The sequence below is a fragment of the Ailuropoda melanoleuca genome, chromosome 8 (assembly GCF_002007445.2).
Source record: "Ailuropoda melanoleuca isolate Jingjing chromosome 8, ASM200744v2, whole genome shotgun sequence".
Classification (NCBI taxonomy): domain Eukaryota; kingdom Metazoa; phylum Chordata; class Mammalia; order Carnivora; family Ursidae; genus Ailuropoda; species Ailuropoda melanoleuca.
The window spans coordinates 82,695,969-82,711,902 of record NC_048225.1 but is presented as its reverse complement, the minus strand read 5'-3'; the positions used below and the strand labels follow the sequence as shown (position 1 = coordinate 82,711,902).

At 38.8% G+C, this 15,934-nt stretch overlaps 1 protein-coding gene across 1 annotated transcript in view; it reads right to left on the bottom strand.

Annotated features, from left to right (window-relative positions):
- Positions 1–15,934, bottom strand: part of TDRD5 (tudor domain containing 5) — a 106,771-nt gene that overhangs the window by 26,550 nt on the left and 64,287 nt on the right. The window contains exons 9-13 of the mRNA XM_034667729.1: positions 13,215–13,435; positions 7,605–7,817; positions 7,006–7,072; positions 2,043–2,243; positions 1,409–1,567 (exon numbers count right to left, since the gene is read on the bottom strand). Coding sequence (XP_034523620.1) covers positions 1,409–1,567; positions 2,043–2,243; positions 7,006–7,072; positions 7,605–7,817; positions 13,215–13,435 — 861 coding nt within the window. The remainder of the gene's footprint in view (positions 1–1,408; positions 1,568–2,042; positions 2,244–7,005; positions 7,073–7,604; positions 7,818–13,214; positions 13,436–15,934) is intronic.

Genomic DNA, 15,934 nt, shown 5'->3' with positions numbered 1-15,934 from the left:
GAAGGTGCCTTAAGAAGATGCAAGGAAGGAGGTAACACAAACTGTTAGGATGCTTAAAAGAAGAGTAGGAATTATACAGAGGTAGGGAGTGGGAGGGTAAGTGGGTGTGTGTATGAAGCCACTGGGATACAGGCTGAGGTGGGATACAAGAATTTTACGTCTTATCTCTTTTGCAGAAAAGATGGCCTTATTTTATTTTCAAGACTGAAAAATGGTTATTTGAACACATAACACAGTGATGATAGAATATTCTAAAATTGTAAAGGTTGTATTCAAATCACTATTTAAGAATCAAGAAATATAATTGTTTCAATCAAGTAATAATGATTAAAGTGTTATGGGCCAAAGAAGCCTAATTAATTTTAACATAAACTAGAAATCTAACATTCTTATGCTCTTTCAAACATGCAGCAGTAAACATTCAGACCTATTTTTCAGAACAGGTTAATCTCCCAGTGGTCAAACTGGCCTTCCCTTTTTATCTAATAGTTAGCAAATGTCTACTAAAAACATAAGACCATCTCTACAATTTTATTTCACAAGTCAGATGTATAAAACACATTTAAGCAAAATAGTATTTTCATATTTTATTCAATGAAAATAAAATCCTTGTTGGGCCCAAAACCACTTTGGCTCTCAACCAAACACATCCTATATTCTTAGCCCAGTACTTGACATGAGGAATATGAGACTCAGAGGACATGTTTATTTGTTCAAAAGTCATTTAAGTTATTACTTGGTGCTTCACTTTACTTCTATCTAAAATAGGGATACAAAAGTATCCACCTGGTAAAGTGATCATAAAGATTAAATTAACTAGTACATGAGAGTGCGTAGAACAGTCCCTCCCACATAGTGCAAGTTCAATAAAGGTTGTTGTTAATTTTTAACAATTTTTTATTACTGTTAGCTGGAATAATATGTAACAGTAATAGTAGTAGTAATAATAATATTGTTGTTACTGTGAGTGGGAGTCACTAAAAGGCTTACAGAGAAAGTAAGAAATGAGAACACTGGGAGAATCTGAGGTGTGCAGAGGGAAGAACAGCACTCGGATTAGTGTGGGTAAAGTCACAACCGCACCAAGGCAGTAACAGAATTTAGTGTAAGCAAGAAATCATACAGGAGTAAAGTGTGACTGTAGCAAAGATTTAAACCAGCAAATAATGAGAGACAAGGTACTGTTAAGATCGTTGCATAAAGTTCCCAAACTTTCCTAGGTTTGGAAAGCCTCAGTTTCCTCACCTATAAAATAAGGATAATGATGGTAACTATATCATAGGCATTCTATAAGGATTAAATACATATTATGCTTACAGCGTTTTTCATAGTGTTTGGCATATAATAAGTACTCATTAAATGTTAACAATAATAAAAAGAATTATAATAATATTACAAAACCTCTCACCAGGGTAGATAATTCACTCTCCTTTGATTGTGGACTAATCTCTCGGTCTTCATTAAAATAGTGTTGCTGGGAAGGATAACCCAGTTCTGTCAGGACCACATCCTCTGGCCCTGAACTGGATTTAGTATATAAAGCTAAAGGGTTGAGTTCTCTGAAACCCTGGGATTAAAAAAAGAAGGAAGGATTTAATTACTTAGAGAAAAAGTGAAAAGGTTAGCACTTCATAATTTCTATTGTTGTGGAAATGTATTATCCTCTAAAATTTAATAGTTCAAAAATTTTCCATATTGACAATTTTCCCAGTCACAAAAATTATCAACATTAACAGTAATGCAGACATCACTATCAATATTTGCAAAACATCCAAGAAGACCTCAAAGAAGTGATCTGAGGTAAGACAGAATCCTCAAATTAATTACTTAAAATAAAAGTATTCACACTCTCATCAGCCAAAGGTAGTTTTTTGTGGTCATCTGAAAATTGAGAGTGCGGTCTGCATTAAGAAGGCAGGCATCTCACAGATGTCTCTAAGATGAAAGAATACCTCAAATAACCTTCTCTATTAAATTATCTTACATCTTGAAGTATTGAGAGTAAATAAAATATATTACAAAACACATCCAGTCTGCTCCACCTTAGAGGGGACATTTTCTCGGCATACAATAGCATGGCCCTCTGTTCTCAAGACATGATGGAAATAGACGTCTTCATTTGAGGATGTATCGCACAGAAAAATGTTAAGGATTCCATCCACATATTCATCCACTACCCCCACTAATGGCTTCAAACCACACAACTTCTGGAACTGCAAAATAGCTTTGGACGTCCAATGTTCCTGAAATATAATCAAGACATGAAATTCAGATGCTAAATTCACACATGAATTATAGTAACCCCATACAAAAATAAGTTCCTGATGAACTAGAGATTTTCATGGAAAAATAAAACCATAAAAGTACTACAATTACACACTGCAGGATATTTATGATTTGGGGATAAGAAAAGTCAGAATAAAGGAAAAAATTATGAAAAAATGTGATTATGGAAAAAAACTTTACTATTTATGTGGTGAAAACTTTCATTTTCAGAAATGATTAAGTTAAATTATTGGACTAATCCTTCCACAGAAACCACTAAAATTCTAGATAAAATATTCTCTAAATATGTCTAAAAGCATCAAAGAACTGTCGAGAGAGTAATAAATCATCAGGAGAGAATTAAAGGGAAAGTGGGAACTATTTTGCCTTAAAAAGGAAAAGAGGGGCACCAGGTGGCTCAGGCGGTTAAGTGTCTGCCTTCGGCTCAGGTCATGATCTTGGAGTCCTGGGATCGAGCCCCACATTGGGCTCTCTGCTCAGCGGGAGTCTGCTTCTCCCTCTCCCTCTGCCCCTCCCATTGCTTGTGATCTCTCTCTCTTTCTCTCCCTCAAATAAATACATAAAATCTTAAGAAAAAAAAACAGGAAAAGAAATAAACTAGCCTTCACATGGATTTGCAGTTCAATTTTCACATCTTCTGGATAGCACACAAATCCTCAAGTTGTTCATTTAAATTAACATGGCTCCAGACTGGGAGTACCCAGCAGAAGCGAATGCAAATCTCTCTAGAGGTAGACACTCTTAGCCCATATTATTCAAACACTCTTACAAATAATTTTTCAAAGACAATGAAGAGTACGTAGGAAAAGATAAAAGGCATACAAAGAAACAACTAATCACAAGTAAGAACAAGGAAAAACAACATAAAACTTCAAAAACTTTCCAGACAATTATAAAGTAACTAAACTTAATATACTTACAAACAAAAACAGATTAATTTGAAAGCTTCTGCAGAGACCAACAATCTATAAAAATTCATTTCACAAAACTATAGAACGGAAAGAACTTTTAGAGAGTAAAAATACAACAACCAAAATGTAAAGCCTAAAAGATTGATTCAGTAGCAGGTTAGCTAGAATTAAAGAGTAAATCAGTAAAGTGGAAGATAATTTGGAAAAAAAATACCCAGAATGCAATATGGAAAGAGAGAAATATGTAAAATACAGAAAAATACAGAAAGAGTTTAAAAAATATGGAAGATAAATTGACTAAGTTTAACATAATTTTAATTGTGGTCCCAGAAAAAGAGAAGCAGAAATGGAGACAGAGGGAATATAAATATGAATAATGGGGGAAAGACAATAATAATTGAAGAGATAATGGCTGGGAATTTGCTGGATTTAGTAAAAGGTAACAAAGCACAGATAAAGGGAGTTCAATGAACCACAAAGTAGGATAAACAAGAATAAATCCACACACAAACATACGAAAACTGAAGACACAAGCAACAAACAGGAAATGTTAGAAACAGCTACAGACAAAAAGGACACTGCATCCCTCAGACTGACAGGTGACTTCTCCAATAAGGGAGTGAGGGAGACTGGAAGCCACTATAATAAGATCTTCAGTCCACGAAACATATTACCTGCCAACCTAGAATTCTAGTGAATGTATCTTCCAAAAATAAATGCAAAATGTGTCCAGGTAAAGATGACTAAGTTTGCCATCAGCAAACCCTGACAAAATGAAATCTTAAAGGATACAGTTCAAATAAAAGGAAAATGTCAAGGGGTTTGAGTGGCAAGAATGAAGAGCTAGGAAATTGAGAAAAACATGACTAAATCTAANTTCTCTGAAATAACCCTTATTTCCAGAGATAGCCAAATCAAGAGTCATTAGTTATTTTTTTTAAATGATTTTATTAATTTATTTGACAGAGATAGAGACAGCCAGCGAGAGAGGGAACACAAGCAGGGGGAGAGAGAGAGGAAGAAGCAGGCTCATAGCAGAGGAGCCTGATGTGGGGCTCGATCCCATAACGCCGGGATCACGCCCTGAGCCGAAGGCAGACGCCCAACCGCTGTGCCACCCAGGCGCCCCTATGTGGTCCATTTCTTGAGGGGTTTAAAACAATAACAATAATTATACAACAATAACAGATCAGAAGAGGTTAAAGAAGAAAGTGTCCTAATGTCTTTGCATTGTTATTTACATGTGTTGTATTTCCTAGAGTAATCCCTAAAATTATTAATAGAGTGTATTAGTGGAATGATTAAAAAACTTTTCAAAAAAATGCATGCAAGGTGAGAAACAGAATAGATAAGCCAGTGATGTTTCACTAGGGCCACTGTGTTCTCCTAACGCCTGCACAGTTTAGTAGTCGTCTAAGGATTTAGGCAGATGGCAGTCGCTGATTTTGAAACACCCATTCTGTGGCTCTCTCCCTTCACGTATTTCTCCCTTAACTCCTAGCTGTTCTGCCAATCCCAAACAATGTCCTCTAACTCTTCAAGCCAGCAAGGCTATAGATGGGGGAGTGACCCTAGGATAAAAGCTGAAATTTTCCTGATCTTACCACCCTGCAACTTGACTCCCAAGGGTAGATTTCTGCTTTTCTGGCTGCTTCAGACTTTGCCAATGGGAGTATTAGTCCCACCACGCTACTCTATTGCTACTCTGCCACTACCAAATGCATTAACTATTTTTGAAACCAGATAAAAAGAGAAAAAAGTGAGATTCATTCGTTTAGTTGAAGACCTTTATTAAGCACCTAACCATTGATCTAGGCACTAGAGATGCAGTGAACAGACAATGCCCTTCCTCTCAGAAGCTCACACTGTGTATGTGAACAAATAATTACAATAATACCAGATAGTGTTACAATGAGAAATTGCAATAATGACTGAAGTGGAAATGTGTACTTTAAATTGGCTGGTCAAGAAAGTCCTTCTTGGGAAATAACATTTGGGCTTAAATCTGAATGGCAAAAAGGGGCCAACCATGAGAATGCTTTGAACAAGCTATTCCAAGGAACAGAGTGGGCAAAAGCTCTAAGGTCAGAAGCATTTCAGGAAGGAAATAAGAAAACAAAAAGAGACACAAAAATGGAAGCCATCTGGCTAATATGAGAATAAGGAACATTGGTTCTAAGTGGGTCACAAATTTAGCCCTGAGCTTCCTAATGGAAGAAGTAAAGAGAAACCAAGGTAAAATGCACCCTACAAAACAATCCTGAATACTGACTTGCAGAAAAACCATAACTCAAAAATTCACCTACTCAAAAATCAGAACAGATTCAATGTCTACAATAAAGGATAGTTCATCTATGATATACATTTACCTAACAGATTACTGTGAATCTATTAAAATTGAGACCTATGGTAACATAATAATTTATGCTATAATAATGCTGAGTTAAGAATATAAAATAATATGGGGTGCCTGGGTGGCTCAGTCGTTAAGCGTCTGCCTTCGGATCAGGGCGTGATCCCGGCGTTCTGGGATTGAGCCCCGTATTGGGCTCCCTGCTCTGCTGGGAGTCTGCTTCTTTCTCTCCCACTCCCCCTGCTTGTGTTCCCTCTCTTGCTGGCTGTCTTTCTGTCAAATAAATAATCTTAAAAAAAAAAAAGAATATAAAATAATATTACTATTTTATGTAATCCTGAAAACCCTACAAAAACTCTGATCCCCCAACATCCAGTAAACTAAACTGAAAGAAACACACATCAAAGTTCTAAATTGAATGTGTTTGAAAAGTAGAATAATAAGTCATGTTTTTTTTCTTTTTCTTTCTTCTGTACTGATTTTCAGGTAACATTTTTTAAAGGAATAATCCATGCATATGTAAGCAACTGTAAGTTAAAGTTAAACAGACAAATGTAGTGTAATAAGTGTGTATGGCACATATAATTAAGAGTTCTGGGGTGCCTGGGTGGCTCAGTCAGTTAAGCATCTGCCTTCAGCTCAGGTCATGATCCCGGGGCCCTGGGCTCTAGCCCCACATCAGGCTACCTGCTCAGCGGGGATCCCTCTCCCTCTGCATGCCTCTCCCCTTTCTCATGCATGTGCTCTCTCTCAAACAAATAAAATCTTAAAAAAAAAAAAAAGTTCTGAGGGAAAAACACAAAGTTAGGCTCATGATGATTGCAACTCCGTAAACAAATGTATCCATATGGATGAAAATGCCTCCTGCTTCATCCCACTCCAGTCATCTCACACAACTGTGTTACTAGAGAATTATTTAAAAAACATGTAACTGAGTATGGTGGTTCCTTAGGTATGTCCAGTTGCTCCCCAGCATCTAAAGGACAACGTCCGGACTCCTGAACACGGATACGGATCTCCACTCAGGGTCCTGTCTGTTTCTCTCACATCACTTGCCATCCACCAACCCCAGCTCATTTGTTTTGTTTGTAAGCAAACAGAGCTACTTAACGCTTCTCAAATTTTGAGATGTTTTATGTTACCCTCCCTTTGGCTGGAACGTCTTTCTTTTTTTTCCTAGTTATAGTCTTAATCTTCCTTCGAAGTTCTACTCGAATGCCACCTCGACCACAAGGTCATTCCTGATTACCCTCAAGAGAGAGGCTCACTCCTCTCTAAATGGCTCTACAGCAAATACGACACAGCACAGTGATTTCTGTTTCCACGTCTATCTTCCAGACTGTCTACAATGATGTCTCATTGTAGGGCTCATTTCATGTTTTATTTTTGTATACTGAGATCCTAGAACTGTTCTCAGCACCAAATGTTTGCTTATTAAATGGGGAATAAACATACCTCTACTGGTCTCACCCAAGCCAAAGAACAAGGGATAGCTTGAGCTGGAAGCTTTGTGTAACAGCACCTGCAAGAGATAATCAAATACACAAATATTTCATCATACTTCTTAAATGCATTTTATGGAATCTCTAATCTGTTCTTGATTTCAGCTATTCACACCACTTCAGAGTATTTTATTCATGGATTTTTAAGTTAATGACTTACACTTTAAAGCAATTTAAGAAATAAAATTTTTAAACATAATAATCTTTGAAAACCATGCAATTAAAATACAGATAGGAACAGACCGACCTTCATGCTATATAAATGCAACTCTTAGCATGACCCAAAAAATCATTTTCTTAATAAGACATTGGAATTTAATCTCATGGGCCATTCAGATTCACCGTCACATGAAAGACAACATAAGAGATTACAATCCCCCTGACTAAGGACTGTATGCCAAATCCATTTGCATAAAGAACAAAGAGGGATGGAAGGGAGGGAAGGAATAGAGGGAGGAAGGCAAGAGAAAAGGAAGAGTGATCCTAACTCCATGTGGCTTCAGCCCAAGGATTCAAAACTTAAGAATAATTTAATAAGATCTGTTAACTCACTTGAGAAACCTCAGGGAGGACTTCTGAACAGTTCCGATATTTCCGAAGTCTGGGTAGAATACTTCAACTTCCTGCTTCCCAAGGACTCTATGGATGATGACCCGATACCACCACTTATCCTCAGAAATCCTTACACAACAGAGATGTCCTGGTTGGATGAAATACTCTGGCAAGGTGTACCGATCAGAAACCAGCTGATTAGAATAGCAGCGCCTACAGAATTCCATAATACAGGGAATCACATAGGGGAAGGAAATATCAAGAACATTTTTCCTAATGTATCAAGAGCAAAAAAGTCTTGGCAAAAAGGAAAAGGATCCCCACTTTTTCTGATTTGTTAATGCTTATTTTTTTTTAAAGATTTTATTTATTTATTTGACAGAGAGAGAGACAGCCAGCGAGAGAGGGAACACAAGCAGGGGGAGTGGGAGAGGAAGAAGCAGGCTCACAGCAGAGGAGCCTGATGTGGGGCTCCATCCCATAACGCCGGGATCACGCCCTGAGCCGAAGGCAGACGCTTAACCGCTGTGCCACACAGGCGCCCCTGATTTGTTAATGCTTATTAATACTAATTTAATTTTCCTCTTTCTTATCCAAATCCCTTCATCAACAAACTTCCTCAAACAGAAAGTTACACATTCATTTAAACTCCTACTCCGAACAAAATGTAATCCAATTTTATTCCTCAGCATTTCCTAAAATGGGCATTTTTAAAAAAATTTTTTTTCATAATAATATTATTATGTTACTCACCATACAGTACATCCCTGGTTTTTGATGTAGAGTTCGATGATTCATTAGTTGCGTATAACACCCAGTGCACCATGCAATATGTGCCCTCCTCACTACCCATCACCAGCCTATCCCATTCCCCCACCCCCCTCCCCTCTGAAGCTATCAGTTTGTTTTTTCAGAGTCCATAGTCTCTCATGCTTCATTCCCCCTTCTGATTACCGCCCCTTTCTTTTTATCCCTTTCTTCTCCTACCGATCTTCCTAGTTCTTATGTTCCATAGATGAGAGAAACCATATGATAACTGTCTTTCTCTGCTTGACTTATTTCACTTCGAATTATCTCCTCCAGTGCCATCTATGTTGCAGCAAATGTTGAGAAATCGTTCCTTTTGATAGCTGAGTAATATTCCATCGTATATATTGAGCTACCCTATGACCCAGCAATTGCACTACCGGCTATTTACCCCAAAGATACAGACGTAGTGAAGAGAAAGGGCCATATGCACCCCAATGTTCATAGCAGCGTTGTCCACAATAGCTAAATCGTGGAAGGAGCCGAGATGCCCTTCAACAGATGACTAGATTAAGAAGATGTGGTCTATATATATATATAATGGGCATTTTAAAGACATTAGTGGCTGCTAGTTCCCAAGTCCAATAGATAAGTCTCCCCAGCTTTCAATATCCCTGTTTTCTCTGTAGCATGACCCTGACCCCATCTGCTTTCAATCTCTATCCTAGTTTCCAAGACACTATTTTCTCCTACTTCTTCCCTGTCAATAATTGTGCCTATATGGGCTCTGTAATTGCCCTAAAAGTCTGGGTTCTCTGGGCTCTTCTTTTTAGGAAGTATAAAATAATAAAAACTCAGGCTTTAGAGCCAATAACAGGGGCTCAAATCCTGACTCCATCATTTACTAGCCATGTAACTTTACCTTTCTGTCCTCAGCTTACTCGTTGAGCACGGAGCGGATAATAAAGCCTTAGTTCAAATATGTGAATGTTTGGCAGAGTCCAAATACAGTAAGCACTCCTTAACCCTCACTACCCTTGCTGTACACAGCACCGTCTCACCCACTTTCATGTCTTCAACCACTACAGATAAACCGGTGAGTCTCCATCTCGAGCTTTGACCCTGAATCGTTTCTGAACTTTAAAACTTTACTTCCGGCTGTATGGAAAAGATGCTAGTTGTCTCCCAGTTCTCATTCTCCACTCTTCTTCCCCTAGTAAGAGAATCCCAAATTTCAGCTGAGTATACAGCCATTCAGATTTTTCAGGCTCCCTTGCATCTGGATGTGAATACCAAGTTCTGGGCAATGAGATGTGAGAAAAAGTAGAGTGTGTGTGATTAGGATGGTGAATTTTATGTGTATTCTACCACAACTAAAAGTAAAGTATAGAAATTCCAGCTCGTGTCTTTCAAAGAAAATGGCATGCTTCCAACCTCCCCACCTTCTTTTCTCCTTCCCACTGGCTGGAATGAGGACCTGGTGGGTGTGGTGGTGAGCTACCCCCTGGACCATGTGGATGGGGCAACACGCTCTGACAGCAAGACAGGAAACACTTGCGTCCCTAGCACCATGGAGCTCCCCTATCAGTCTACATTGCTTATGTACAGACTATTATGGGAAGAAGCAATCTCCATCTTCTTTATGCTACTATGGCTAAGTTATGTCTTTGTAACAGTGACTAAACCTAATCCTAACTAATATTGTCCACTCAACATTGTTGATTCCCTACCTCACGGTCACCTTAGAGACACCAGGTACAAACTTCTAACCCTAGCTTAAACCCACCCAATCTCTAAAGTCAACACAGGTTTCCTATTCTCCCTTTCTTCTTTGTCCTTCTCAAACCCACTCTTGTCACCAAGACCTGACAACTGTACTTTCCCAAAATCTCTCCAATTTCTCTCTCCCTTTCCACCATCTCTCTCTTACCAAGACTAGCATATTAACGGATGCTCTCCGGTTCCCTCCACCCATCTTTCACATTGCAACCAGAGTTATCCTAAAATACAAACCTGCTGATGCCCCTACTTTCTAAAAACCTTCAGAGGCTCTTCACCATCTACAGAGTAAGTCAGAATTCCTTCCTGTGGCGTTCATATCCAGCTCTTCCCTGGTATTCCAGATTCACATTCAGTTACTGCCCACCCAACCTCACACAGTGTTGACTTCACTGCCCTATTTGTTGCTCCCAAGAGCACAACACTACTCCCATCGTTAATGCTAACGCTGGCCTTGGTGCCAGTGACTGGACCTGTACATACCCACTCACATTTCTCGACTGGCAACTTCTTGTTTTTTAAGTCGAGCTCAAGTACCTCCTTCGTGAAGCTCTCTTCCACCTTGCCCAGGCAGAATTACCACCTCGTTCAATACCCCACACAGCCCCTATCTTCCCAGATAATTGCGGTGTTGACAAAGGCAAAGACCATGTCTGTCTTCTCCATGTACTCCTCATGCCTCAACATCCCAAGCACACAGCGGATGGTATTAATAATAACAGCAGCCAACATTTGAGCTAGACTCCAATCTAAGCACTTTAATCTTCACAACTCTGGGAGGCAGGTGCCATTACTATCCCTACTTTGAGATAAGGAGACTAGGCCTAGAGAGTTAAAGTAACTTCAAGGTCATAGAGCCAGTAAGTATGCTTTAAAACATGTACTAAATCTTAACAGGCATACTGGAATGGAATATATGATAACATTTTTACTAAGTGATTATTATGTGATTTACATTATGCCAGGTGTTCTTGGGTGAGAGGAGTGGAGTATATAATGTGGTAAAATTAGATTAAAAAATGGAATGCTCTTGGAGAGATATGTAATAAATAAATTATTCTTATACGTGACACCAATATAAAAATCAGACACTGTTGTTCATGAATAAATCTTAAGTAATTGCAAATGTACACATTTTACATGTGTTTACTAAGAAAGGGCATCATTTCTCAGCAGAGAAAAGAGATTAGAGTAGTAGTAGTAGAGTAAAATAGTGATTTGCCCTTCTCATTGTGTTAACATTTGCAATGATGGTATAAAAGCAAGGTGGAACCAAACTTTACTAGCTGTCATTTATACGTCACCACGCACTCACAAATAAAAAAAAAAGAAGCCACTGTCACTTAAGAATGTCCTTGATAGGGGCACCTGGGTGGCACAGCGGTTAAGCATCTGCCTTCGGCTCAGGGTGTGATCCCGGCGTTATGGGATCGAGCCACATCAGGCTCTTCTGCTATGAGCCTGCTTCTTCCTCTCCCACTCCCCTGCTTGTGTTCCCTCTCTCGCTGGCTGTCTCTATCTCTGTCGAATAAATAAATAAAATCTTAAAAAAAAATGTCCTTGATAAAGTAATCAAAATCAAGTTTATTAAACCTCAACCACCGAGTGACTGTCTTTTCAATATTCTATGTGACAAAAATGGAAGTATTGTACACATAAAACACTTCTCAAGTTGTCATAAGGGAAAGCACTTATGCATCTGGGTTGTGAATGGAACTAGCTGCCTTTTTTGTGGAACTATTTACTTGGAAAATGAACTAGCCATTGTTCTCATGGAACACCATTTTTGCTTGAAAGAACCATTATCAAACCACATTTATTCAAACTTAGGTATCTGACACACATTTTCTCAAAAAATAAGGTGAGCCTGTCACTTCAAGGAAAACACTGACAGTATTTGTCATCACTGATAAAATGTAAGGCTTTCAAGTGAAAATTAGGATTCTGGCAATGTTGCATCTACCACCATAAGCTTGACAGCTCCCTAATATGTAATACTTTTCTGATGAGATCAGTGGTGACATTAATAAATGTGGAAGATCTGCATAACTCTGCAAACCAGTATTTTCCATATTACCACTGCATGATGTTTTAAAATTATTAATGGGGGTAAAAGATCCTTTCAGGGCCAGCTACATTTAGTCCACAGTTAGAAGGGCCTTAGGCGGGTCGCCTGGGTGTCTCAGTCGTTAAGCATCTGCCTTCAGCTTCAGGTCATGATCCCGGCGTTCTGGGATTGAGACCCGCATTGGGCTCTCTGCTCAGCGGGAAGCCTGCTTCTCCTTCTCCCACTCCCCCTGCTTGGGTTCCTTCTCTCGCTGTCTTTCTCTGTCAGATAAATAAATAAAATCTTAAAAGAAAAAAAAAAGAAGAAGAAGAAGGGCCTTAGGCTTGCTTTAATGTTCTGCTACTGCTGTACTGAAATTCTTAATGATTTTTAAACCTGGCACCTCTTGCCTTTTAATTTTGCAGTGGAGCCTGCAATTACCTAACCAGTCCTGGTCCATTCACAGTGCAAAGGAAGACCAATGGATTTTAACATAGGAGGGTATGTAAAGTTCCAATTCCACATTGCAACCAATCTTTAAAAAACTACCACTTGCCAAGTTTTGGAATGTTCACAAATTTTCTGAAAATATCAAAGAAGATTCACAATTTTCTGAAAAGGCTGTTAAAATACTCCTTTCACCAACTATGTATCTGTGTGAGGGCAGATGTTTTCATATACTTCAACCAAAACAATGTACCTCAAGAGATTAAAGATAAAACCAGATATTAAAATAAAACTTTCTTCTATTAAAACAGATATTAAAGAGATCTGCAAAAACGTAGAACAATGTCAATATCCTGATTTCTGGAAAACTTATTTTTCACAGAACTATGTTATTTATATTCACACAAATGGACTTACCATTATATTTAAACAAAAAATATTTAAATGTTACAGTTTTAATTTCTAAGATAAGTATCAATAAACAAAAGTTATTGAGTCCTTAATTTTTAAAAGCCCTAAAGCCAAATGTTGAGAACTTCTGATTTAGAATGAGATACATGAAAAATACACTGAAAACAATGGGCTCCTACCGCATCTCAATCATCATGTCTTCAAGTAACTCTGATGAATCCCTGCTATAGATTCGGATGTAGAATTGACTAGGAGAGATGATATACTCCACAAAGACACCCACAAGGGTACTGGTATCTAATAGTGGCAGTCTGCATAATTTCTTGTCCCGTACAGCATCTGGTGGGATATCATGATTTGCCATTGCCAGGTTGCGCTGTGACTTGTTAACTTCTACTTGCTGCAAGTTAGAAAACAAACCGCTATAAAACCTTGAGTGGCATTTCAAACTATGACATTTCTCCAAACATATTTCATGAGTCATCTTTATCAAAGTCACCTGGGAAATTACAAAAATGAAGCTTCTTAGACTCTATCTAGACTTACTGATCATACCTGGAAGTGGGGCTTCCAATTATGCATTTAAGAAATTCCCTAGGTGGGGACCTGGGTGGCTTGGTCGGTTGAGTGTCTGCCTTCAATTCAGGTCATGATCTCAGGGTCTTGGGATCCAGCCCTGCATCCGGCTCCCTGCTCAGCGGCGAGCCTGCTTCTCCCTCTCCCTCTGCCTGCTGCTCCCCCTGCTAGGGCTTTCTATCAAATAAATAAATAAAATCTTAAAAAAAAACTCCCTAGGTGATCCCTACCTACATTAATCTATGAAAACTACTGCCTTATGACATTAGAAGTATGTTATCCAGCTGCCCCATACAAAATTGCAAAAATGATACTTAAAATATTCAGGCTGAGCCAAGATAGACTGTCATCCTACCCCAACCCTACCAACAAAGATAACTGAAAAGAATGGATTAAATTTCACACTAGTCCTCCAACCAAAAATAGGGTTTCTCAAGCACTCTTATTCTTTATTTTTTATTTATTTTATTTTATTATATTAGTCACCATACAGTACATCCCTGGTTTTGGATGTAAAGTTCGATGAATCATTAGTTGCGTATAACACCCAGTGCACCATGCAATATGTGCCCTCCTTACTACCCATCACCGGTCTATCCCATTCCCCCACCGCCCTCCCCTCTGGAGCCCTCAGTTTGTTTCTCATATTCCGTACTCTCTCATGTTTCATTCCCCCTTCTGATTTCCCCCCTTTCTTTATCCCTTTCTTCCCCTACCGATCATTCTAGTTCTTATGTTCCATANTCCCCTACCGATCATCCTAGTTCTTATGTTCCATAGATGACAGAAATCATATGATAATTGTCTTTCTCTGCTTGACTTATTTCACTTAGCATTATCTCCTCCAGTGCCGTCCATGTTGCAGCAAATGTTGAGAACTCGTTCTTTCTGATAGCTGAGTAATATTCTATTATATATATGGACCACAACTTCTTAATCCAGTCATCTGTTGAAGGGCATCTCGGCTCCTTCCACGATTTAGCTATTGTGGACATTGCTGCTATGAACACTGGGGTGCATATGGACCTTCTCTTCACTACGTCTGTATCTTTGGGATAAACACCTAGTAGTGCAATGGCTGGAACATGGGAGGATACCTCAATTTTTAACTATTTAAGGGACCTCCACACTGTTTTCCAGAGTGGCTGTACCAACTTGCATTCCCACCAACAATGTAGGAGGGATCCCCTTTCTCCACATCCTCTCCAACAATTGTTGTTTCTTGCCTTGTCTATCTTTGCCATTCTAACTGGCGTAAGGTGGTATCTCAGTGTGGTTTTGATTTGAATTTCCCTGATGGCTAATGATTTTGAACATTTTTTCATGTGTCTGTTAGCCATTTGTATGTCTTCATTGGAAAAGTGTCTGTTCATATCTTCTGCCCATTTTATGATTTGTTTATTTGTTTCTCGTGTATTGAGTTTGAGAAGTTCTTTGTAGATCTTGGATACCAGTCCTTTATCTGTGGTGTCCTTTGCAAATATATTCTCCCATTCCGTGGGCTGTCTCTTAGTTTTTTTGACTGTTTCCTTGGCTGTGCAGAAGCTCTTTATCCTGATAAAGTCCCATAAGTTCATTTTATCTTTTATTTCTCTTGCCTTTGGAGATGTGTCGTGAAAAAGGTTGCTCTGGCTGATGTTGTAGAGGTTGTTGCCTATGTTCTCCTCTAGGATTTTGATGGATTCCTGTCTCACATCGAGGTCTCTCATCCATTGGGAGTTTATTTTTGTGTATGGTGTGAGAGAGTGGTCAAGTCTCATTCTTTTACATGTAGCTGTCCAATTTTCCGNCATGTAGCTGTCCAATTTTCCCAGCACCATTTATTGAAGAGACTGTCTTTTTTCCACCGGATGTTTTTTCCTGCTTTATCAAAGATTAGTTGCCCAAAGAGCCGAGGGTCCATTTCTGGGTTCTCTATTCTGTTCCATTGGTCGATGTGTCTGTTTTTGTGCCAGTACCATGCTGTCTTTGTGATCACAGCTTTGTAGTACAGCTCGAAATCCGGCATTGTGATGCCCCCAGCTTTGTTTTTCCTTTTCAACAGTTCCTTGGTGATTCGGGGCCTTTTCTGGTTCCATACAAAGTTAAGGACTGTTTGTTCCAGTTCTTTGAAAAATGTCCTCGGTATTTTGATCGGGATAGCATTGAAAGTGTAGATTGCTCTGGGTAGTATGGACATTTTAACTATGTTAATTCTTCCAATCCATGAGCATGGAATATTTTTCCATCTTTTTATGTCTTCCTCAATATCTTTCAAAAGTGATCTATAGTTTCTAGCATATAGGTCCTTTACGTCTCTGGTTAAGTTAATTCCAAGGTAACG